General features: G+C 53.9%; 2 protein-coding genes across 4 annotated transcripts in view; one reads left to right on the top strand and one right to left on the bottom strand.

Annotated features, from left to right (window-relative positions):
- LPIN2 (lipin 2) overlaps window positions 1-11,153 on the top strand; it is a 102,376-nt gene extending 91,223 nt beyond the window's left edge. For both annotated transcript variants that reach the window (XM_052660233.1, XM_052660234.1), the window contains 11 exons: window positions 1,001-1,094; window positions 1,469-1,538; window positions 2,153-2,242; window positions 2,701-2,783; window positions 3,800-3,944; window positions 4,895-5,043; window positions 5,732-5,818; window positions 6,704-6,856; window positions 7,153-7,267; window positions 7,817-7,920; window positions 8,274-11,153. In XM_052660233.1, the coding sequence (XP_052516193.1) occupies window positions 1,001-1,094; window positions 1,469-1,538; window positions 2,153-2,242; window positions 2,701-2,783; window positions 3,800-3,944; window positions 4,895-5,043; window positions 5,732-5,818; window positions 6,704-6,856; window positions 7,153-7,267; window positions 7,817-7,920; window positions 8,274-8,418 (1,235 nt within the window). In that variant the 3' untranslated portion in view covers window positions 8,419-11,153. The remainder of the gene's footprint in view (window positions 1-1,000; window positions 1,095-1,468; window positions 1,539-2,152; window positions 2,243-2,700; window positions 2,784-3,799; window positions 3,945-4,894; window positions 5,044-5,731; window positions 5,819-6,703; window positions 6,857-7,152; window positions 7,268-7,816; window positions 7,921-8,273) is intronic.
- Window positions 11,154-13,513: 2,360 nt separating this feature from the next.
- The window catches only part of EMILIN2 (elastin microfibril interfacer 2), a 59,948-nt gene continuing 49,016 nt past the window's right edge, over window positions 13,514-24,445 (bottom strand). Inside the window, exons 5-8 of one of the 2 annotated variants that reach the window (XM_052660399.1) lie at window positions 17,137-17,514; window positions 15,696-15,728; window positions 15,291-15,419; window positions 13,514-14,468 (exon numbers count right to left, since the gene is read on the bottom strand). In XM_052660399.1, coding sequence (XP_052516359.1) covers window positions 14,131-14,468; window positions 15,291-15,419; window positions 15,696-15,728; window positions 17,137-17,514 — 878 coding nt within the window. In that variant the 3' untranslated portion in view covers window positions 13,514-14,130. The remainder of the gene's footprint in view (window positions 14,469-15,290; window positions 15,420-15,695; window positions 15,729-17,136; window positions 17,515-24,445) is intronic. The other variant, XM_052660400.1, reaches the window with a different exon arrangement.

Below are 24,445 nucleotides of genomic sequence, written 5' to 3'. Positions count from 1 at the left end.
CGGCTGGGACTCCCTAAATCTTCTTCTTCTTGGGGTCATGGGGTGATCGTTTTTCCATCTTTTAATTCTGTTTACTTTTTGCAGGAAATTGAGTGTGTTATGGCCAGTGGTTCCTTCTAGGGATGAAATTAGGTCACGTTATAATCCTCTTAAGCCCTCCCTTTAAAAGTAGAGGTGGAGGAGGGGACATACAGTTTATGTAAAACTGTAAAATTTATACTTAAAAGACTAAATGGCAAGTAAACAGTACATAGATGACCAGGAGGAACAGTCCCAGTGAGAGTTTGCTCTGTTGTTAGAGTTTGCTCTGACTAAAAGGATCGCCTCTGGGAATGGGACAGAAAGTCATGCTTGACCCTCATCTGTCCTGCAGGAACTTGGGATTTGTTTCTTCTTGAGAGACCCTCAGCCAAATTCTGCTGTGTTGGGTTTCTCCTTCCAAGCCCTCCAAGATGCTTGGGTTGTTTCCTCACGTAGCTGCACTTGTGCACTTACAGCTGTAAGACCCCAGGAGTGTTCCCCGGCTATGCTGTTAAAAGTTGCCCCGCCAGTCCAGGGTTTCACGCCTGCTTATGAGAATGAAACTGAGCAGTTTCCGCTGGTTGTGGAGTTGAGTGTGTGTGAACCCGGGCCTTCACATCTCCCTCTCTCTCACAGCTGTCATCTGTTTGCCTCAGAGTCCCTAGCTTATCCCTTTCTCCTGTTTTTTTTTTTGTTTGTTTGGTTTTGGGTACTGTTTTTTCACTGCTATGGGAAGAGTGGTAGACGAGGGGCCGTAGAAAAGAAGTGGGTTTTTTTCTTGTCCAGGAAAAAACCCACAAACATCTGCCATTTGCTGTTGATTCTCCGAGAAAAGTTAGTTGTTGGGTTTTTTGGTTTGTTTTGAAGTACTTTTTTGATCCTGTGGTCACTTCAGTATGGAGAGAGTATTGTAATAAGCCCACATGGATGTTTATTCTGTAATCTCTAACCAGGTGGTAATTGTTATCTTACCTTATAGAGAAATTCATGGAGCACATCATTACATACCATGAATTTGCAGAAAACCCTGGACTCATAGACAATCCCAACCTTGTGATACGGATATATAACCGGTAAATGCTCTTGCTCTTCCGTTGCTTAGAACCGTTCAGCATTCTTGCAGATTTTTCTTTCCCTAAGTGCTGTATAGTTTTTAACTGTTACATTCTTTCTCACTATGCCATTCCATGTAAATGAGCTAAATGGGCAGTGACTTTGGGGTGAAGCTCCAGCTTCGTTCTCAGTGAGGCTTGAAATCCTGCTCTGTTTTACACGTTCTGCTACTTCTCTGCTTGGAGAAGTCTGGCTTGAAGCAAAGATTGCTTATGTGGCAAGAGACTGAGCTGATCACGTCTTCACTGGAAAGAATAAGGAGTTTGTTATGGCATTTCTGCTTCCTCTCCCGCCCTCTCCTCTCTGACGGTCGTGCCTGGCTTTGCTCTCACAGTTACTACAGCTGGGCGTTGGCGGCCCCCATGGTCCTCAGCCTTCAGGTCTTCCAGAAGAGCCTGCCCAAGGTGAGTTGCTGCTCCCCAGGAATGTCTGCAGCACACAGCGCTTCGAGAATCCATGTGTGCATGTCTCTAAACTGGGTGCGGTTCAATTTTACTTAATATTGTAAAGTTAATACCATCAGTCAAATCATCTCATGCCCAGAAATCCAGGAAACTGGCTGGGGTGCCGTATCTGTCATTTTTACTAGATACTTATACCAGTTTCTGATCGTGTATCAAGATAGAGAGATTTCACTAATTGTTATTTAAATACAGGATAAAAACATTTCCTCCCATTAATATGGAAGGATGCAATAGGAAGAGGGCCCCTGCTAGCGTGGCGTCAGTGTGGGTCCTTCAGCTTGTGGCTAATGAGCCTGTTATGTAGAAAGTGAAGCTTGGAGTCTGTCCCCCAAGGTGACACACATCATCAGTTGGTCGTTGTAACTCGTGAGGGCAGAGAAGGGAGAGCAGCCCACCTGCCCCTAAGAGGGGCCAGGCCACCCGGCCTGACAGCACGGAACAGCCCCGAGAGAGGGCGCCGGCGGGTCGAGGCGGCATCACGGCCCTCTGGTTGAGAGGGGGGTCGAGTGCCCTGTGCCCGAGACGCTGGACTAACCTGTGCTCATTGTTTTTAGGCCACAGTCGAGTCCTGGGTCAAAGACAAGATGCCAAAGAAATCAGGCCGCTGGTGGTTCTGGCGGAAGAGGGAGAGCATAGCCAAGCAGGTAACCGAGCTGGAAGTGGGCTGAATGCCAAGCTCAGGGAAGTGCCATTTGGGCTCCACGGTGCTCTTTCACAGTAGTCGGCACCGTGCGTGAACATGTGCAGGTCAGATACCGGTGCTGCGCATGCGTCACCTGTGGAGGAGGGAGCCTGTGCCCTCGGCCCCTGCCCGGCCTCGTGGGTGTGGCCCGTGTGTCTTACACTGTGAGACTGAGCTGGTGCCTGCCACAGTCCTTGCCCCTGGCTTGGTGGCAGCAGCTTTTCACACACACAGCGTATGACTTCCCTCTCAGGTTTCTGTCCTTTTGGCTCAAACTAGAGGCAGTCTGTTTCTTAAGTGTTTTTTAATTTGTGGATTCAGACAGCACTTCTGCTAATCCCTTGAGGGAGCTGCTGATGGCTTTTTGCCCTGACAGTAGGGCGAGAGCTGCTCATCGCCACTGTCGTGCTGTCGTTCTAGCTGCCAGAGGCCAAGGAAGGGAAAGTGGAGGTCCCGCCACCCAGTGACCGGCCGTCAAGCGCAAAGGAGCCAGCCAGTGGCAGGTGACTTTGACAGATTTGTATAATTCTGAGTCAGAAATGTTTTTGTTCTGTGGACAGTCAGTGGCTTCATTGTGCCACTCAGTTAACAGATAACTTCTGCTTTTCTTGAAAAATAGCATCAGCTTAGGGAATTCCCTGGCGATCCAGTGGTCAAAACTCAAGACTCATTGCTGAGGCCCTGAGTTCGACCCTTGGTCAGGAAACTAAGGTCCTGCAAGCCGAGCTATGTGGTGTGGCCAAAAACATATCTATGTCTGTATATACGCATCATCAGCTTAGAGTCGGGATACTCATTGCTACTTCCTAGGCACCTTGCTCCTGCTCTGGAGCCGTGGAGACAGGTGCCCTGGCATGCAGGCCTCTGGGAAGCAGGTCTTGGGGAAGCATAAAATGTGAAGTGTCGGGGCCCCTGCTGCCTGGCTGGCAGGCGCAGCAGGAGACACGACAGAACCTCAGAGACGGGGCGGGCCCTTTTGGTCTCCTGGCAGGAGTCCACCCTGGACGTGTGGACTGGCTGCCTGAAGGGAGGGGCCCCGATGCGGCCGCTCCTGGCTCTGCCCCTGTGCTCCCTCCTCCGTCACACCTCCTACTCTTCTCCCGTCCCTGACTCTTGGGTTCATCCTCCTGTTCTTTACCCTCTTCTTTTTAAAGGGTTATATAAAAAGTTCTTTGTTAGTCTCTTAAATCACTGTAGGCTTTCGTATTCTCTATAACTTGTGCCTTTTAAAACATACGTATCCCTTTCAGCAAGAATCGGCAGAGCTAGTAGCGTTCACTGGCTCTAGCAGAATACAGCCAGTCGTAGCAGGAGAGTGACCCTGTCCAGTCGAGAAGGGAGGAGGAGGGTGACCCTGGCCAGTCATGGAGGAGGTGGATCATGCAGCGTGGACCTGGACCCTGGGTCTGGTTCCTCCTGGGTGGATCTGGGACTTCTCTCTGTGTCTCCGGATCCTGAGTGAAAAACTGTTGTCTGTAAACGTCCCTCAGCCTCTCCAATAACAGACTGTCTTTGACAGGTCGGCCGAGGACGACTCATCGAGTGACGAAGGGTCCCAGGAACTGGAAGAGTCCATCAAGGTGGACTCTGCCCCCGCAGAACCCCCAAGCCATAGTGGCACAACCTCCTATAAGAAGTCTCTGCGTCTGTCGTCAGACCAGATTGTGAGTCCCGTGTGGTCTGGGTGGGTCCAGCCTCATGAGCCTTAGGAACTGATCACCTTGACGAGCCTCCCTTTCTGTCTGCCCAACCCCACGTCTCCCAGGCGGCTGAGCGTGTGGCCATGTAAATGCTCACGTGTGTCCAGGAGAGTGGCAGCCCCCCTCCTGGGACCCCTAGGGTCCCCTGGGATGCACTTTCCCCTCCTTCACCCCCAGGCCTCCTGTCTCCATGTCTGGGAGTGAACCAGGGCACCTGTGTTTTCAGTCTGAGTCTGACACGTCCAGACTGGCTCTGGGCCCCACGCTGTCTCATAGGAGCCACAGCCAGAGGGGAATGACATCTTACCTAGATGCAGTCTCCCTCTTCCTGTCAGTTACCCACTCCTCACCTTCACCCATTTTCAGTATGAATTGGTCCTGCTGTGCCCCAAGGGGGAGGATCTCCGGTACACAGGGCATCCTGAGGGGCGGGGAGGAGACCAGGGAACAGGGGTCAGAAGGGTCCTTGGGCACCTTGTACACAGTTCAGGCCAAAGTTCCCCAGCCCAGCTCCCGAGCCCCAGGTGCAGCCCCGATCCATCCTCCCAGGGCTGGGTCCTGAGATGATACCAGCAGTTTGGGGAGTGTTCAGATTCTGTTTCAAACCTGTTTTCTGTTGCTTTTCCTTGCTGTTTTTTAAGAGATTAGGATCATGTAACCTTGTATCTTTTTAAAATTAATTTTAATTGGAGGCGAATTACTTTTCAGTATTGTGGTGGGTTTTGCCATATATCGACATGAATCAGCCACTGGTGTACCTGTGTCCCCCATCCTGAAACATTGTATGTTAAGCAGTTTCTCTGACCACATTTTCTTGGAAAGTATGACTTAATTGTTGCATGTAATTCCATCAAAGTGATGTGCCTTTAATTTTCAAAGCTCTGATTTTGCTGATTTTTCACTTTTTATGAAAGGCAAAACTGAACCTCCAAGATGGCCCAAATGATGTCGTGTTTAGTATCACAACCCAGTATCAAGGCACCTGCCGCTGTGCAGGGACCATATACCTGTGGAACTGGAACGACAAGGTCATCATTTCCGACATCGACGGGACAATAACCAAGTAAGCAGGAGCCCTGGGGTGGCAAAAGGAGGGCCCAGCTCCATGTGCAGAGGGCTGGGGCTTCCTCACGTGAGTGACCAGCCACCATCAGGAGAGTTTTTTAAACCACATGCACTGAGAGGTCCTGGGTGCAGTCCCCACAGAATCATTCTGTGGATGGAGGAGGTGGGTGGGGCCATACAAACATAAGGTCAAACAACTCTGGGGAATTCCCCTGGCAGCCAGGTTAGGACTCAGCACTTTGACCTCCGAGGGCCCAGATTCATTCAGTCCCTGGTTGGGGAACTAGGGTCCTGCAAGCCTTGTGGCGCAGCCAAATGACAATAATAATAATCACAACTCTTGGAAAGATTTAATTATTTGGTCTCCAAATTCTGGCATGGGGAGGAAAAAATCGAAGCTGTTGCAGTTAGAGAAGAGGAGGCCGTGTGGTTGTAAGTGCTTCCTGACAGTGACGGGCTGGCCCTTGGGTCTGGTGGCTCTCTCAGAAGCTCCTGGGTGATGTCCTCGGCTTGTGCACACACAGACCAAGGGAACCGCCTTGTGGGCTGTCACGCCACCCCCACCCCCCAGACCCCCTCCCTCCCCACAGCAGCTGCTATTACAGAAGCTGGTGTTTCACTAATAGGCAAAAACTTGGCTGTATGTGCTTGGTTCCTGACACCTCCTCCTGGTTCCACCCTCACAGGTCTGATGCTCTGGGACAGATTCTTCCACAGCTGGGTAAAGACTGGACGCACCAGGGTATTGCGAAGCTCTACCATTCCATCAACGAGTAGGTGCCTAACCCTGTGGCTAGTGAGCTGGGATTTTGCTGGGCCTATAGAAATAGTCCCAGGAAATCTTGTTTGTGACCCAGCTTTCTCACTCTCCTTTCTCACCTCTCACTGGAGCCTCCCCCAAGGGAAAGTGTGAGCCACCACCCATGGGCCTGGAGCCTTGTGCCTGGCGGGTTCCACCTTGCTCCTGCACAGGGCTGCGGGCTGTAGGCACTGCCTGTGTCAGTAGTTACAGCTGCACTTGGGTTTGTAGCCACAGTTTAATCATTTGCTATTTTTTTGAGTACTTCTAATTGTCTTTCTTGAAGGGGGTAATACATGCGTGGATGGGGGGATCAGTCTGCCAGGCGGTCTTCTCCGTCAGGTACCTTTTGTGAGGACATAGTGCTGTGGCCTTTGTGGGAATCCCAGTACATCCGACTTAAATCGATCCGCAGAACTACAGTGTGTTAAGCAGAGGTTGAGAATGTCCCAATGTGAAAATTATGAGTATGTCAGTTACCCAGGTAGAGTTTTGTTTCTTGTTTTATAGGATGATTTGCATTCTGGAAGTTGTATTTGTAAATAAGACCTTTTGTCTCTTTCATCTATAGCACATCCTTTAAAGACAGCCCCCAGTTTTTTTTTCTGTTTTATAATTTGGCTTCTGTAGAGATATTATTACATGAAAATTTAGCATAATCCCTAATCACATCTCCTCCATGGTGTTTTCCATGGAGTGGTGAGATCTTTATAATCCTGATGATTCTTGTATTAAATTTAGGAATTCGACTTTCATGGGAGGTGAGAGGAACTTTCTTTGGACCTTTAAAAAGAAAAACCGCATTTTTCTCCCTTTAGCTGCACAGCACACGGGCTAAACAGGACGCGTTCTCTTCCAGGAACGGCTACAAGTTCCTGTACTGCTCGGCCCGCGCCATCGGCATGGCTGACATGACCCGCGGCTACCTGCACTGGGTCAACGACAAGGGCACCATCCTGCCCCGAGGCCCCCTCATGCTGTCCCCCAGCAGCCTGTTTTCTGCCTTCCACAGGTGCGCGTGTGTGCATGCATGCATGTGTGTGTACACGTGTGTGCCCGCAGGGGCCAGGGCCTGGCTGCACGGTATCTATTACAGAGCTTCTGGGTCTGAGTTCCACGTTACTCTAACTCACACACTGCTCACCTGGTATGTGTCAGACACAGCTGAGAAAAGTCAGGCTGGCAGAGATGGAGAAAGATACCAGTTATGAAGGATTTAGAAAAATGGATGGTTGTGGGTTTTCAGACCACAGACCAGGGAAAATTGCCATTTTGGATTTGGTGGTGATACTTCTGTTTTTCTCCTAGGGAAGTAATAGAAAAGAAGCCGGAGAAGTTCAAGATTGAGTGTCTGACCGACATCAAGAATCTCTTTGCCCCAGCTCAGCAGCCCTTCTACGCTGCCTTTGGGAACCGCCCAAATGTAGGTGTCTCCTCTGGGCTGCACGTGCGGGTGCGGTGGGAAACGCGCAGGACGGTGCTTTAGGGTGTAGCCGGGTCATCGTCTTCACCCCAGGCGTGCGGGCGCAGTGAGGCCTGCTGTGCTGGGTGGGTGCTCACTTCATCAGCCTTGTTCTTCCTGCAGCAGGGAGGTGCTGGGGGCGGAGACCTGCCCTGGGATGCCCATGTGTGACAGGGGCTTCGGTTCCCTTTCCGTGAATTCTAAGCCGAGCCTTGGATCTGCCCCCCAGATCCAAGCACTGCCTCTCCCCCACCCCCCAGCCACGAATGCTGCCCTTCTCCTACGCCAGGGTCTGGGGTGTCCTTGGCGCCCGCTTTCTCTGGCTTCCCAAGCACCCTCTGCGGTGTGCGTTGGCCTCCCTGTTTAGTCTGTGTCTGTCTGAAGCTCAGTCTCGGTGGCGGCTGCCCCAGCTCCACGTGTTCTCCATACACTGCTTCCTGTGATGCTTCTGGCTCGCAGGGGGCCCGGGAACTTCTCAGTAACCACCCTGCTCTGTGTTCTCTGTGGCAGGACGTCTATGCTTACAGACAAGTGGGTGTCCCAGACTGCAGGATCTTCACCGTGAATCCCAAGGGCGAGCTGATACAAGAAAGGACCAAAGGAAACAAGTCCTCGTAAGTGCATTCCCGCTTCCCAGCCCTGGTGCCGCGCAGCCGGGGGCCTGGGGTCAGAGCTGTGCCCGCCCGTGGAAGCCTCCGCCCTGCCAGTCTCTGTCCACCCCTTCTGCCGGAGCATCCTCCCCTCTGCTGGGTATCCCCCACCTCTGCCGGGCTGTGCCCTCCTCTGCAGCTGCTGTTGAGGGGTGGCTGGGGAGCCTAGACTCTGAGGAGGGAGGTGGAGCCCTGGAAGGAGGGCGCCCACCTGGGACCCTCCTTTCTGAGGTATCTGAGCATCTGGCTTCACAGCCTGCTGCTTCGTGCCCTCAGGTCAGGTGCCGAGTAGTGGTGTGTGTCCTCCCCACTCCCAGGTACCACAGGCTGAGCGAGCTCGTGGAACACGTGTTCCCGCTTCTCAACAAGGAACAGAATTCCGCCTTCCCATGCCCGGAGTTCAGCTCCTTCTGCTACTGGCGAGAGCCAATCCCTGAGGTGGACCTGGAGGACCTGGTCTGAGGCGGCAGCCGCGGCGGGGGGCTGGATCGCGGCCCCTGCAGCAGGGGAGGCTGCCGGCCTTCTGCTGGACAGAGGATGCGGGGACCCTCCCGGCCACAGGTGTGGGATGGCGCACTGCCCGCTGGGCGCCGGCAGGGACGGGCTGGGGAGCTGCCAGGGCCGGACGCACCCCCCCGCACCCTCCCGGGCCCAGGGCTGCCGTGTGGTGCTGGCGGCCGGCTCAGCGAGGGGCTCGGGCCCAAGGCCTCCTACGTGCTCTGTGTCGAGTTGCGTGCCGGGTGCTTCTTTAATTGCATAAGTTAAGAAGAAAAGAGAAGCTAAGAGTGGACCAAATGTTGCACAAAGTAAAGTGTTCTAATTTCCACTGGGCAGTTGAGAGTGTTTCTCTCTGTGAGGAGGGCTTGCTGGTAGGGAATCAGGGTCCAGTTATTGATGTTGTCTGAACCGCCTGCTCACTTCCCCCGTGGGCTCCTCCTTCCATCCCCTACTCCATGGAAGCAGGATGCTGGCCCTGGCTCCCAGGGCTTCAGGGGAAGGAGAGACCTTCGCCTCCTCACCCTGACCGTTCCTCGGCAGGGACCTGAACTGTTGTGTCTTGGACCCACCGGAAGGCGCGGGTCTTGCAGGATGTGTCTGATGTTGTGAGAGTGGTCTCGGCAGAAGGAGTCAGTTAGCCAGCAGGGAAACTCGGTTCCCAGGGAGGCCTAGAGATGCAGACGTGTGCTTAGGCCAGGTCCCGGGAAGGTGTCTGTTGCCCCTCCCCGTGCCTGCAGCTGAGCAAGCCACCCAGGAATGGTCCTGTCCACACGCCCCTGCAGGGCTGTGAGCATGAGCCTGCAGAGATGAGCTGGTGCGGACAGCCCCATCGGGCTTAAAATCAAGAGAACTGTTAAGAGAGGAGGCCCTGGGGACCAGTGGTGACCTCATGCAGCCCCGCATTGGGTGAGAAAGCAGTGAGCGGTTCCAGAGTCGGGGAGAGGGGAGTGGAGCAGTGAAATACTGCAGAGCGGGGCGCTCCCCTCCCCCCCGCCGTGGTTTCGGGTCCACCTCTTGCTTTCCCTGTGCTGGGTTTTTGGGGCCTTCGTCTTTTCAGTTTGCTCCACCACAGTACTGTTCATCTCGAGCTGGAGAAGTGGGGGTGGCTGCTCTCCAGAGCGGAGGGTCGGAGGCCCCGGACTCCACTGAGCCATGTTGGAGGCAGAGCCTGGAAGCCGTGTTCCCAGGGAAACCAGACATGCCTCCCCCTGGGCAAACCTTCCCTTCGCAAACGGTGCAGGGATGCATCATTTAAAGACCTATTCACGGCCAGCAGGTCAGGAAGCTGGGTTGTGTTCCTCGTGTGAGGTTCTGCCCCATTAGTGGCATCAGAGTTGCCCACGATTCCTTCATTTTGTGGCTGCCGGTGGCGGCCTGGCCCTCTGCTCGGTGCAGGCCCTTCCCTGGAGCTGCAGAGGCTTGTGTGCGTGTTTGCGGTACGGAAAAGCTTGACGCCTGCCTTCCTGTCGTCCTTCATTGGTTGTCCTTTAAAGAGTCTCTCATGAGACAGTTTCTTTTCCTTGATGAGCTCTCCTCTCGGGATGGGGGCATCTTAAATGGTCAAGACCGGGAACCCCTCCACCCAGTGCCCGTCAGTGCTAGAGTGTGTCATCTTGTCCCTGCACGTTGATCCGCGGGTGTCACCAGTCTGCTAGGTACACATGCTGATCAACCTGAGTGTTCCTCCTCATTTAAAGGAGCCCCTCTTGCTGAACGTAGATGATGACTATCGCTAGAGTGTATGAAAGTATTGTTTGTGCTGAAAATCCATTGCCATTTGGTGCAAATGACATTTGTTCTTTCTGTGAAAGAGAGATGCCCTCGGTGTGTTTGTACACAGACCTCAGGAGGAGAGCTAAGAAGGAGCAGTGGCCGCTTGCTGCTCTTGGGGGCGGGCGTCATCTCGAGGAGCCGCCTCTGGGTCACTCTCTCCTCCAGTGGAGTGGCCGTGGCCCCTTCCCTCTTTCCGTCCCTCCCGACTGCATCCCACCCAACTGTACACCTGCCTCGGTGTCTGCGCGGAAGCTCGTGTGGCTGTGGTGTCCACATCTGCATCTCTGCGGGGCTCAGGAGGCACACTCGAGGGCCCAGAGGGGCAGGCTCGGCCCTGCGTGTGAGGACCACGTCTGCTGTGCTGTAAGACAGCGCCTAGTTTTCAGCTGGAAAAAGAAAAAAACTTCCTAGCGTGATGTGAAATGAAAGCTGCTGACAATCCAGGAATGATAGCCACCCACCGGAGCCAGAAGTGTTTGTGCCCCCGACTGCACGTGGCCCTGCAGATGGAGTGCGTCCTGAGAGGTACTGGCCAGACCCAAAGGAACAGGCCAAGGATGGATTTGCGTTGTCTGCAGGTCGGTGAAAAGAGACTCTCCGGGGGGATTTTGTCATCTTTTCGAGTATCATCTTAGTTAACTCTGGGAACCCTTGTTTTCCTGCTTTAGAGAATGCTGGGTTTAATGAAACCGGTGAAAAGTTGAGTTTTGGTTTAAAGTAAGTGCTCTTTCCAGGTGAAAACTACTTTTTAGGGTTTGTTTTAAAAGTAAGAAAAGGAAGAGGAAGGGGAGATGTTGCTCTTAGTTTAATCATTACATTTGATCTATGACATTTGATTATTAGACACAGCAGTGCCACTAATACGTTTCTTGAGTTGTCAGAAGTTGTCGACATCAGTACTTACTTTATGGCAAAGACATCTGAAGATAAATGGCTCATATTTTGGTGCAGTGTTTGATGTTCAAAACAAAATGTTAACAACAATAAACAAACGTGAACTCAATGCGTCTTGACCTTTTCCTTCACAGGACGTTTAGATTGTCTTCTCTAAACTCTTGCCAGAAGCTGCTGATTTCCATAAATTAGCATTTTGATCTCTGCTGACACTTAAGTTTGTGTATAGAAAGGGCTTCTTTTTGCTGCTTGTTTTTATAAGATCTAACTCCAGAAGTGAGGCTCCACCCGCAGGAACTAACCTCCCTTGCTTTGTAGGTTCTGCCAGGCAGCCATTCAGTTGCCTACATAATTTCTAGGGGTGACCCCCTGGCATCCTCCCGACTGCATCCCCCACACCTCAGCCCTGCTCAGGACCCTGGCCTTGCATTATAGCCCTTCCTCTGGGTGAACAGCACGTAGCCCTCCTGATTTCATCAGCTGTCAGGAGACTCAGAGTGATCTGGGTCAGAAACCACACCCCACGTATTATTTAATCCCCTTGGGTGGCTGAGCCCACACTGAACCCACCAACTCCCTCAAGCACACGCCTCCATGTGGGGCAGCACCCACCTTCTCTGCTTGTTTTTGTGATGGAATGGCTGGGCGCGAGGTCGGGGAGTGGGGACTGCAGCTCTGTGGGGTGCCCTTCCGGCAAAGGAGGGAAGCACTCAGATGGGTTCACATCAGGAAGAGACTCCCTCCTGTGCGCTGCCCTCCTCGCTGGCTGGTGGCCGAGACGGGCGAGGCGAGCAGGTGTGAGAAGTGAGTCTGTGCGTGTATAGCTACAAGCGTGTCTCTGATCACAACTACTACTTTCCTTTCAAACTGCACAGTGTGAAAGACAATTCAAAAGAGGATGGGCCCACTGAGAAAGACGAAGGTGCTAGTGTGGGAGTAACTTCACATTGCCGTTCACGCCGATTTTCGGTTTTGTTTGTTTCTCATCGTTTAAATGGAGCCATTTGCTGACAGGACTGACACATCCCAGTCCTGTCACCGCTTATCTCAAGGTGCACCTTGACCTTTTTCTCAGCAGCCCCATCATTTCAGAAGTCATAACCTCGTGCCTGAGTCCAGGACCCTGGTCCACGTCTCGCTCTCAGCGCCGGGCCCCTGACTTCCAGAGTGAGCTCTCCAAGCCACTCAGCCTGAGTTCAGCCCAGTCTGCTGCTCTCGGTTTGAAAGGACAGCCACTCCCTTCTCAAGATGCTGACTCCTAGTGAACCTCTTTCCTCCTCCTCAACGTCAGTGCAGGACCTGCTGTGATCTGTCTACACTGCGTGTCGCAGACAGAGCTGAAACTCGCCACTGCAGTAGACGAGTCATGAGACCCCGCCAAGAAGGACACCGCACTCGCCACCCTAGCACCGTCCGTGGAGCGAGGCAGGTCAGTCTCTGCCTTCTGTCTAGTTCCCATTGAGCATCTGTCCCACTTGGCCCCGGGGAAGGCCTGTAAACGGGGTGTGAGGGGAGAGGGCAGAGCCATGTGCCAACTGGGGTTTCCTGAAAACACTCCACGGGCGTAGGGTTTTTCCCATGAGTCATATCTAGGAAGCCACAGCTGCTGACAGCCAGTTCCCCAGCTGTAGAAACAGGGTGAGCATGTACCCCACCCCTGAGCCCCAGAAGGAGGGGCCCGAACTTTAAAACATGAAAACAGCAGGCCTTCTATGCTGGGCCCCTCTGCCCTAGCTGGGTGGAAGGGGTGAGGAGGAAGGCTCACCCCATCTCAAGGACCCAGCGGCTGCCCTGTAATCTCACTTGTGAGCAGTCCTGGAAAAGGCATTTTTATAGCCAACCTGGTGGCTTGATTTAGGCCAGGAGACTTGTCTCTGTGGTGCACGCCTCTCCCTGGGACCTGCCTCCCCCCAGTGGCACTCCGTTGGCCAACAGGTCATGTGGCGCTAAGGGGGCTGGTGTAGCTGCTGGCAGAGGAGTGAGGGGCCCGGGCTTCCTGGGAAGGTTCCTGCCTTTCCCAGACAGCCTTGGTGTGATCAGCTTCTGCTCCCTGGGGGCGGGAGGTCTCTCAGAGCTGGGCAGCAAGCAGTCATGTTAGCTTGGACTGCTGCTGGTTCAGTGCGACTTTCAGCCTCCCCTGGAGGAGCACCCCCCCTTTCCGCTGTGGGGGGCTCTGACCTCCAGGCACATCCAGTCTGTCTGTATAAGCCACCCACAACCTCGCAGTGCACAGCCTGAGAGATGCTGGTTGCACAGTTGAGACCCATGTGTTCACGCTTCCTTTCTACAGCCGTTAAACTCCAGTTTACTCCAGCTGTGCTGTTTAGCAGCAACCCTCAGTCCACGAGGCACCAGACTTACACTGGAAGTGTTTTATGTTTTTATTGCCACTCCCTGTCTTTGCACTTAAGTCGTACATGTCATTCAAGGAGCCCCAACAAGCCACACGACACTCTCTCCTGCGTCATCCTCTCAGCCAGGCAAACGCTGCATGGGGGCAGGGGTGGGGAGGGGTGGTGAGCCAAGCCTAGGACAGCCCACTGTCCGCCCTGGGTCCGTGGCGGCCTGTGCCACTTCAGTGTTTGAACTCGTCTCCCGCCGGCAGGGTAAACGGAGACAGACGGCCGGCAGTGGCTCTGCTCCAGTGAAGACAGACGCGGCGGGCACCAGTTTCTGCCGCCTGCCTCCTCTCAGCAGCTCCTCCTCGTCGTCGTCCATCGGAGGGTGCAGGCCACCAGGCAGCAGTCAGAGCCTCCACAGTCAGCACCTGGTAGGCCCAGCCAGAGACGGGGCCGGGGGACACGGGGCGCTTCCGACTCTCGTCCAGCTGTCCAGTCGGAGTGGCAGGAGCGGTGGCCACATTAACCCATGGTTTGCCCCCAGCCGGCCACCTCTGTCTTTGGGGAGGGGCAGGGTGTCTGCTGAGAGCTTGCCCCGTGCCCCGGCTACACACACTGAATATATCACAGCTTCTGAGCTCTGTTAGCCCCTTCCCACTCCCCGGCCACCTCAGAGGTGGGAAAGAAAAGGGTACAAGAAGACCCCGCTGAAGGTGGAGTACATCTCGTCAAAGTCCGTGTGGGCCAGCCGGCCCCCTGTGACCACGATGTTGACGCCGTCCCCTGCCTTGAGGTGCACAATGAGGTGGAAGGCGCCCGGGCCCCCGCAGGTGTGCGGGGCCCCCTGCGGCCGGTGATACTCCAGGAACTCTCTCCGGTAGCCGGCCGTGTGCAGCTGGGCCACGCTGGCGTTGGCCACTGACAGGACGGCCTCCACGTACGTGTCCCTCTCGGGCGTGAGGGTGGCTGTGATCAGGTAGCGCCCATCGTACGGAGCCGTGAAGACCCCTGTGGGAAGGAAGGCAGACCCCTGAGCATGTGGTACCCATCACGGCCTGTGCACTGAGCGGGCAGTCAGCCCAGATGAAGGCAAACAGCTCAGCCGTTCCCCACCGGAGGCAGGCCCACTGCGGGGGGATGAGCTGGAGCCCAGACCCCATGCTGGTGGGAGTGGCCACCTCTGAGGGCTCTGGGGAGGGGGCCCGAGTCTTCAACCTGCCCTGCGATGGCCAGGTCACTGAGCTCTTGATCTTACCATAGAGCTCGGGGACAGACCAGGCCCTGCGCTCTGGGTACACGGCCTGCATCTCTGCTCAGTGTCACCGGAACCCATTTACTCAGACCCACGGCCCAGACTCTGGTTCTGGGCGTCTGGGCCTGTGGGAAAGCTGGAGGTCCCCACCTCTGAGTGCCAAGAGCCCCTGACTGGTGGACACAGTGTCCCCACACCCCAGGCCAGGGGAACAAGGGTGCCCAGGAGCACACAGCAAAGCAACCCTGATGCAAAACTCGGGGCCTGGGCAGCAGCTCCCACCTCTGCCCAGAACCAGCTGCTACCCAGAGCCCCAGCCACCGCGTGCATGTGACCTGTGACCGCCCCCGCCCCCTGTCTGCTGGTGTCTATGGGTGGGGGGACAGCAGGGACCAAGGGGTCTGGTCTCTCGCAGGTGAAGCATCCACAGCCCCGGGGGCAGCAGCCCAGGCTCAAGGCTGGCCTCCCATTTTGGGGGCTGCAGCCCATGTAGACCCGTCCCTGCAGGGTGAGTGGGTTCTGGCTCAGAAAGGGGCAGCGGGAGGCCCTCCGGAGCAGCTGAGCATAGGCAGACTCACCGGTGCTGGGGTCGTACACGTCTCCGTCGTTCACCAGCACCTTGTTGAATAGGACCACGCCGGCGTCGCTGGGGAAGGGCTTCCGGGTGAGCCCCGCGGAGAAGGACACGAGAGACGGCGCCAGAGCTGCTGGGGGGACAGGATGCACTCCCGGTCAGGCCCGGCCCAGGCCTGTGTGCGGTCCCGAGGGGCGGCCTCGGCCTCTCATTTCCCCTCAGGGCGGACACCACCACACGAGGTGGACACCCAGCCTTGTCCTCGTTGGAGGAGCAGGCAGCCGGGGGCGTGCGCGAGGCCCTGTGTGTCAGGCGTGGACTTGGCACGTGCATGATGTCTGGGGGTGGGGCACCCAGGCCCCCCCGACCCTGGCCTCCCCTCCCACCCCTGCTGCCCTGGCTGATGTACCTGGGGAGGCTGCAGGAGGTGATTTGGGGTACCCTGAAAAACAGAATGCAGACTCTTGTCAGAACCCTTAACAGCCCCTCACTTCTGAGTCCCTCCTTTGGCCCTTGTTCCTCACAGTGAGTGGGAGGATGTGCAGAGGAACACATCACCCGACAATACAAGCACCCATGATACGTGGAACGAACAGAAGGGATCCTAGAGAAGGCAGCACTGTGCCTAAGAGCCGGGGGCGGCTGAGAAGGAACGGTCCTGACTGCCCCACCTGGCAGCCGCATCACTTCCTGCAGGCAGGCTCTCCCTGGCTGGGGCCAGGTGCTTCTAGCTGTTGATGGGTTTAACTCTGAGGGTGGTACTATCCTGTGACAGCTGATGTGACCTCCCCCACCAATGTCACGGGTTTACCCAGTTCACAGCCTGTTTCCTCGTGTCAGAATGACAGACAGGGCTGGTCAAGGAGCTGCACGTCTAGCACCTACTTCAGGGCAGAAACGCAGTGAGTGTCCCTTGACCTCTGCTTTCTCTAACCTCCACCTCCCCCGTCCTCCTCCAACATCCAGCCTCCGCCAAAATCCAAACTCCTCCAGTCTCCTCCAGCTTCCTCCAACCTCCTCCAGTCTCTTCTAGGCACCAACCTCTATCCTCCGCCATGCTCCAGCCTCCTCCACCTCCTTCCTCCAACCTCCTCTTCCGGACTCCCACCTCAGCCATCCTCCAACTTCCTTTCATCCTCCTCCAACTTCCTCCCTTCTCCAACCTCCAACAACTTCCAGCAACCTTCTCCACCCTCCTTCCACCCTCCAACCTCCTCAACCTTCTGACATCCTCCAGCCCCTAACCACCTCCTCCAGCCTGCAACCTCCTTCCTCCACCCTTCTCCAGCCTCCACCATCCTCATCCTCCTCCAGCCTCCTTCATCTAACCTTCTCCAACCTCCATCCTCCCACCCTCCTCCAAACTCCAACATCCAACCTGTAACCATCTCCATCATCCAACCTCTATTCTCCAACCTCCTTTCACCATCCTCATCTCATACCTTCTCCTGTTTCCTTCATCCTTCAACTTCCAACATCCAGCCTCCTCCCTCTTCCCTCTTCCAACAACCTCCTCCAACTTCTGCCCTCCCCCAGCCTCCTCCAGCCTCCCACCTAATGTTGGGGCCAGGCCTCCCACCTGCCCACTTAGTTGTGGCTGTGTGCTCTTTCCTGCTGCCCAGGCTCCTAATATGTGTTTGGTTTTCCAAGTCCACTTCCTGCTGGGAGGATCAGCGAGCCGCCTGGATGGCACAAGTAAGACAGCTCAGGGTGCAACTCTAAGGGTGATGTTCTGTGCCCAGGGCACTGCAGCGTCTTTGGGCAGCTCAGTTCTGGACACTGTTCCCTGCTGGCTGGACCCATGACTCAAGAGCCCCACAGCAGCCTCCCAATGCCTGGGGTGCACTTACCTGGAGCTCCTGCGTAGCCCTCTGCGCTGGGGATTGGCCGCTGCCCGGTCTGGCCATCCACACCCCGGGGCAGGCCCCGCCCCGACACCCCCATCCTGCCTGGGGGCCCGGCCTCTCCAGTCTCCATGATGACCCCCGTGGAGCCAGGCAAGAAGGGTAGCCCTGTCCAGCCAGGCCGCAGGGGTGGGGGGCGTCTCTTGGGCAGGACGGGCTTCTGTCCTGGGTCCCTCGGAGGTGAAGGGGTGCTGGGCGGCAGCAGTGGGGTCAGCACTGGAGTGGACAGCTCCGTGGGGGCCTCTGCTGGGCTCGAGGGCTTTCCTGCGTCGTCCTGGGCCTTCCCCCGGGATGGAGGCTGAGGCGTTTCTGAGGGCTCCTCCGCTGAGCATTTGGGAAAGTCGAAAGAAATACAGAGTTAAAAACCACAGACTTGACTGCTCAACCACAGGCCCCTCTGTGAGGCCCCATGGGCATGGCTTCCTGGAAGGTGTGTGCTTGGGGGTCCCTGGGCCAGGTCCACTGGTAAACACAAGAGCAGCCACCACAGTGTGGGGACCCCTTGCCCCAGAGAGGAGGGTCTTCAGCCTCTCTTTCTGCATGATGGTTGCTCTCCCCAAAATAACATTATCCTTGGTTCCCAATAAAAACTCCATAATGACCCTGCAACTGTACCTGCCTGCCACCACCGCTGACCCCACAAGCTGAGGGCCTGCTTTTGCAGACCTCATGTGACCCAGAGTGTCAGCACGAGCTGCCTCTGTGGCAGGCACGGGGGTCACCACAGCCTTAAGGTCACCAGCTGGAGCACTTCCACTGCAAGAGCCTCCTGGTTCACACTTCCTACCCTCTCAGAACAGTGCTGAGACACAGCCTGGAAACTGCTCCCACTTCCTACTCTGAATACATTCCTGGAACTGCCCTTCCAGAAAGCCCTTCCTGCAGGCCTGCAAGACACCTAAGAATAACCAAGCCTGGCCTGGATACCCTCCTCAACAGCCAAACCCTACCTACCTCCTCCTCCTCCTCCATCCATAGGGTGCCTGCAATGGCCCAGGTTCCAAAGCTCCAAAGTTAATGATCAAGTAAAATCAGAAACTGCATTGTACCCCCACCCCAGTCTGGTTTTTTTAAACTCACAAAGGTGATTGTGGTAGATGGAACACAGGTCCCTCTACACACAGAGCTAGGTTGCCAGCCCACCTCCAGCCCCAGGGGAAGCTTTTCTTCAAGCACCCTTTCCATGAGAGGATGAAGCCCTCCAGAACGTGAGCTGAGTGGACTGATCATCACTTGTTCAAGTGCCCCCAGGATGGTACAGAGCGAATACCATTCTAGATGCACTGAAGATAAGTTCATTCACACCATACAGCGGGAAGGCATCAAGCCTTGATTCTCTGCAGTACTCTGGTGGGAAGGGCTGGGTTGGACATAGAAACTGCGGCATGAAGGATTCAGACCTGGAGACACCACTAGCCACAGTGAAGGACAGGATGAGAAGGAAATAACCAATAAAAAGGAACTTTGAAGAAACATAATACAAGAAAATAAACATGTAGCAAGACACATTCCTTGTTGGCAAGGATGCCCACCCTCTAGCTGTTTCTGTCTGAAATAAACTGCTTCTTTGCATGCTCTCCCACACATACTGTTTCTTACAAACCCTGTGCCTACTCTACAAAACAGGCAAACTCAGAGAAACGGAAGGCACTGTATCCAAAGTACAAGAATAGACTGGCATTAAAAGAGGCCTAACCAGAGAATAATGTCTTTAATGATTAGAAATATGCTTACCAAAATAAGAAAATTCAGTGAAAGAGTTGGTAGACAAAATCAAGGAGATCTTTTAGAAGGTAGACCAGGTAGATAAAATAATGGATAATAGAGAAACTGTAGGAAAATTAGATTCTTTCCAATCCAGAACTTTCTCAAAAAAATAGAAAAACTGGGGAATAGAGAGATGGTAAGGAGAGAATTGAATACACAATTCGTTAGAATTGTAAAAGATCCCAGCTGGATTATTAAAGACCCAAACCAAGGCATATTCAGAACACTGAGGATAAAGAGAAGATGCTACAGACTTGGGGGATGGAGGGAAGTGACTTCAGATCAGAAGGACATCATCAGACTATCAAGTAAGGGAAACCAGGAAGCAAAAGAACAGCACCTTCAAATGTTGAAGGAATATCATTGTTAACCTTGAGTTCTATACTCAGCTAAAATATCTGCCAGTTGTGAAACTAGAATAAACCTGTCTTCAGCCATGAACGATTTAAAGACCAGCAAAACTCTCAAGCATCCTTTCTTAAAAAGCTGTTGGAAAATGTACTCCCCTGAAATGAATGTAAACCATAAAAAGAAATGCAGAGTAAAGGGTGTAAGACAGAGAAGTTCAAGAAACTTGTAGGATGGTAGTGAAAAGTTTCAGATTGAAAGCCTTAGAGCTTTCTCAAGTCGAGAGAGGAAGCGGTCCAGGCTGTGTTGGGAAGAGAGAACTCCCAGACGGAGGTCATTAGATTGAGAAATGGAAGGGGATAAATGTATACCTACGCTGATTCACGTTGTTGTACAACAGAAACCAACAACACTGTAAAGCAATAATTTCTCCAATTTGAAAAAAATTTTTTTAATTAAATGCATAATTTGCCAAAAAGAAAACCTAAAAAATGGAACCAACAAATGACCTGATACTTTTTATGGTATTGAGAGAGTTTCAGTGAGTGAGAAGAATCCTAAGACGGATACATAAAATCTAGCAAATAACACTGCTACTAATTCAGAGGAAAGCAACACAATCCTATTTGGCTGTTATTGAGGTGTTTAGCTTACAGTATAAATACTGACTTGATTTTTGTGGTATAACTAATGGGAATTGGGAGGAGGGGGAGACATGAGAGAGCTTTATAGGCTAATGTCTGCAGCTGATAAATAATGTCAAATACTGTATATAATATCCATATAGAGAGATCTAAAGCTAATAAATTGATTTAGAAATATGGAAGTAAACATCGGGGGAGAAAACAGCTCAAAGAACTGCACATGGCCACTTCTGGGATGAGAAGGGACAGGGGAGGTGGTTTCCATTGTAAATTTCTCAGAAGTGTCTTATGTTTATAAAACATAGAGGACACCAAGGGCCCACCCCGTCTCCCTTCCCTCCAGTCCGAGCACGCTCAGGCCCCTCCCTGTCCGTCTACCCTCCTCCTCACGCTAGACGAGGTGCTCCTCCAACATGGCTCCTCTCCATCTCTCCTTCCGTTCAGCCCAAGTTTGTGCGTCTCCACCCGTAATTTAAACACAAAGGCTTTCCCCCAGTCCTATAACCTCAAAGAATTACAGTACACAAAGCACCTAAAAATAGCCAAGTACAAGCCCCTCGCACCTTTTTTCATTCCTTTCCCCCTACAAACCCTTCACGTCATCCCTCTTTCTCTGAAGCCCCATCTGTCTCCCTGTCACCTCGTCTAGGTGCTCAAGAGTCGTATTTCACTCTGCCCTCTCCCTTCTCACGTGCACCCTGATCTGGGCTAAGTCCAGCTTCTCATTTTGTCATCCTTCGGGTCCTTCCTTCCCACCTTTCTCAGAGCACAGCTCGTCCTGGTCGTCATCCCTGCTCAGAAACCTCCAGCCGTCCTGCACTGCTCGTGAGCTCCAGGCGAACCTCCTTTGACAGCCATGTCCGCTCCACCTGCTCCATCGTCTCCTGCTGCCTTCAGTCCAGCCGCTGGGACCGGGCTCTTCGGGAATCCTCGTTACACGCCCCTCCCCACAGTCCCGCTGCTCCTTGTGAAGCCCAGCAGCGCTTAACAGTCCTGCCTCCGAGTCTCGGAGCTCTGAGGGCCTGTCTGGTTTTCATACCTCTCTTCACTTGCTAGATGATGAACACTTGAGGACACGTTTTAATGATCTTTTGTCACCAGGGACTGGCACGTGACACTGAGACGTCTGAGTATGGTGAAGGAAGAAAGGCCGGTACCCTGGGCCGCACCCTCACTCCCGCCAGCCAGTAGAGGCGGCGCCCTAACTTTGCCAACGATAACCGTCTTTCTAGGGTCTGTAAGGGCAATGCCAGTACCTAGAAACAGTGATGGTTCTCTCTCTCTCTCAAGTCATCACTCCCTCAGCACCCAGGCTTGTGATAGCAAGTGGAAGGCAGAGGGGAAAGAACGAACAATAAACCGCTTGGGCCAAATATCCTGCACTGATCTCCACGGGGAGTCCGTCCAGGACTCGGTGCAGAACGGGTGGCTCCCACACCCCTCACATCACAGCAGAGACGGCACGAGAAAGCCGCCCTGGATCCCGACTGCTCCCCAACCTTGGCCCCCAGCACATCACGTAGTGTCTCTAACACACACATTTATTACATGCTTGAAACAAACTGGACAGCATCTTGCTCCATCTGGGAAGATAACTCTGGCAGCCAGTGTCTTTTCAAACTGCACATATGTTTCCAATCCAGTGACCATTTGAGTTGAGTTCATAAGAACCAAGTGGGGCTGCCCATGTTTCACGTGAGGAATGATGCTTTTGTTCCACAGCCTGCCTCCAGGTCTCCGTCCTGACACCCCCGCAGTGGCCTTGTGCAGCTGTGCACAGACCGGGCCACAGCCTCACCAAGGATGGAGCCAACAGCAGGTAGGAAAGGCCACTCCCATTCCGCTAAAGTTCTTGTTAAAAGCCACTGTAACCTTTGCTAAGATGAAGACCTGCCTGAGGAAATTGTCAGCAACCCCGTGGAGTCGTGTCACAGCGCAGGGCTTCGGGGACGTCAGAGTCTGTGTTGGCAGCGTGGCTGAGTCATCCACCACTTGGGCTAAACCCCCAAAGTCTCCTGACAAGCAGGCAGAATTTGGCTGATCAGATGAAGTGACGGGTGTGGGGCCACATCCCTGACAGTGACAAGGCACTGTGCAAATGTCCAGGCCAATTCACTAGAAGCCCAGGGCGGGGAGGGGGAGGGGAGCTGCCTGGCATTGCGAGACTTTGCTGACCAAATGCAACTACAGGTCGGGGTGGTGGGACTGTTTTAAAGATGGCAATCAAGACTTCTGACTTTGTATTTTCTTTTTTTTTGGTTGCATGGCTTGTAGGATGTTAAATTCCCTGACAAAGGATTGAACCTGGACCCTTGGCAGCGAAAGCATGGAATCCTAACCACGGGATTGCCAGGGAATTACCAGGACTTCTGGCTTTAAAAGAAACCCACCCACATTCTGACATACAGCAGGCTAAGTGGAAGGATAGTCACAATGCTTGGCAAAGCTCTGTGCCTGAGAAAGACCTGCACCACCGTGATGAGAAACGCCAGGCTCAGAGCGGGTGCCGAAGGACCAGGTTCCTGCACTGATCAGGCACGGGGGGCACGAGGCAGGGGCTTCGAGGAGACACTCGCTGGTCTCCCTGCCAGAAGGTCAGGAAAGGAGAGGATGGGAAGGCATGTGAAGGAGTCTCAGGGCTGGGGAGACAATGCACAGAATCCCCACGCGGCTCCCCTGACAGCAGGGCGGGGGGAGGGGGCGGTGGGCCACAGGTTCACAGGAACTGTCCTTCTGAGCAAACAGCAGTGGAAATGCTGCTTTGCGCTTTGGCTGGAACGAAGAGAGAAAACACTCTGGTCCCGGGGGGCGCTGTGTGATTCCATCACAGCAGTGATGGATAAAGAAGATGTGGTGTGTGTATATATATACACACATAGACACACACAAATATTACTCAGCCACTAAAAAGAAATATGGGACTTCCCTGGTGATCCAGTGGCCAAGACTCCATACTCCCAATGCATGGGGCCTGGGTTCAATCCCTGGTCAGGGAACTAGATCCCACACGCCTCAACTAACACCCAAGGCAGCCAAATAAATAAAAATAAATTTTAGAAAAAGAATGAAGTGAAGCACTTGCAACAACATGGATGGATCTAGAGACTATGACCTACACTATGACCTATCTAGGGCCTGTACTGACCGCCCCTCCAGAGCACAGAGCCCCTCTGAGAAAGGAGTCCGGCCCAGTGTGACCACACGGAGGCCCCTGGAATCAGGCTCCACAGGGCAAACAGGCTGGCGTTTCTGAAAAGCGTGACCTAGAGATCACAGACACAGCTCCAGCCTCACAGGCTGACATCAGCGGGGCAGCGCCCTTGGAACAGAGGTCACCGTTATCACTGAACCCCAGAGAGGCCGACCTGACCCGAGAAGTCACCGGGGATTTCTTCTCTGATAGAAATTCACAAGCTGGTTTGAAGCTGCACATGGACACGCAGAGGGTCTACCTGATTTTAAGACTCGCTGTAAAGCTGCCGCGGTCAGGACGTGAGGAGCGTCCTGACAGGACTGACAGCGTCGGCAGCGGACACGCGGGTCCCCGCAGAGCTGGCACGGGCGCTGCGGCCCTGCACCCAGGGCTTCCCTCCCTCCCCACTCTCCCCCCCTGCTTCTCCGGTTCTCTCTGGCCCAGCTGCCTCTGAGGGGGCTCTGCCTTCCGCTTCCACGACGGAAGCTGGAGGGGCGTTCTCTGTTTTAATTACAAATTATAAATTCCTGGAACTGACCTCACCCCTGCCGAGCAGGAGTCTCCTGAGGGAGCCCAGAGTCCTTATTTCTGTCAAGCTTGCAGGGGACTCTGCACGCAGCTGTGGGAGAGCCTGGTGCCAAGGACACAGCAGTCCTAGAGTCAAGGTTCAGACGGAGAAAAGCAGCCGCTGCTTTCACCAAGTGAAGAGCTTGACAGAAACCAGATGCTCACAGGGCTGAAGGGCAGGTAGCGTCCAGAGGCAGTGTGGTCCGAGTCTGTGCGGTTTATGCAGCCTTTATGTATTTATGACACTCGGACTGACTCCATCATGCTATCTGGGACCTACACTGGCCTCAAACTCAGCCAATTTCAAGTTGAAGGCCAAAACTGTCATAACACTGGCATGAGGCCACTCTTCCCCTGCCAGGCTTTACAAGCACCGAAGAATTGATGCTTTTGAACTGTGGTGTTGGAGAAGACTCTTGAGAGTCCCTTGGACTGCAAGGAGATCCAACCAGTCCATCCTAAAGGAGATCAGTCCTGGGTGTTCATTGGAAAGACTGATGCTGAAGCTGAAACTCCAATACTTTGGCCACCTCATGTGAAGAGTTGACTCATTGGAAAAGACCCTGATGCTGGGAGGGATTGGGGGCAGAAGGAGAAGGGGATGACAGAGGATGAGATGGTTGGATGACATCACTGATTCGATAGACATGAGTTTGAGTGAACTCCGGGAGTTGGTGATGGACAGGGAGGCCTGGCATGCTGTGACTCATGGGGTTGCAAAGAGTCAGACACGACT

The sequence above is a fragment of the Budorcas taxicolor genome, chromosome 22, assembly GCF_023091745.1.
Source record: "Budorcas taxicolor isolate Tak-1 chromosome 22, Takin1.1, whole genome shotgun sequence".
In the NCBI taxonomy this organism is placed as follows: Eukaryota; Metazoa; Chordata; class Mammalia; order Artiodactyla; family Bovidae; genus Budorcas; species Budorcas taxicolor.
Note: the sequence above shows the minus strand (reverse complement) of the source record. Positions and strands in the feature narration are given on the sequence as shown.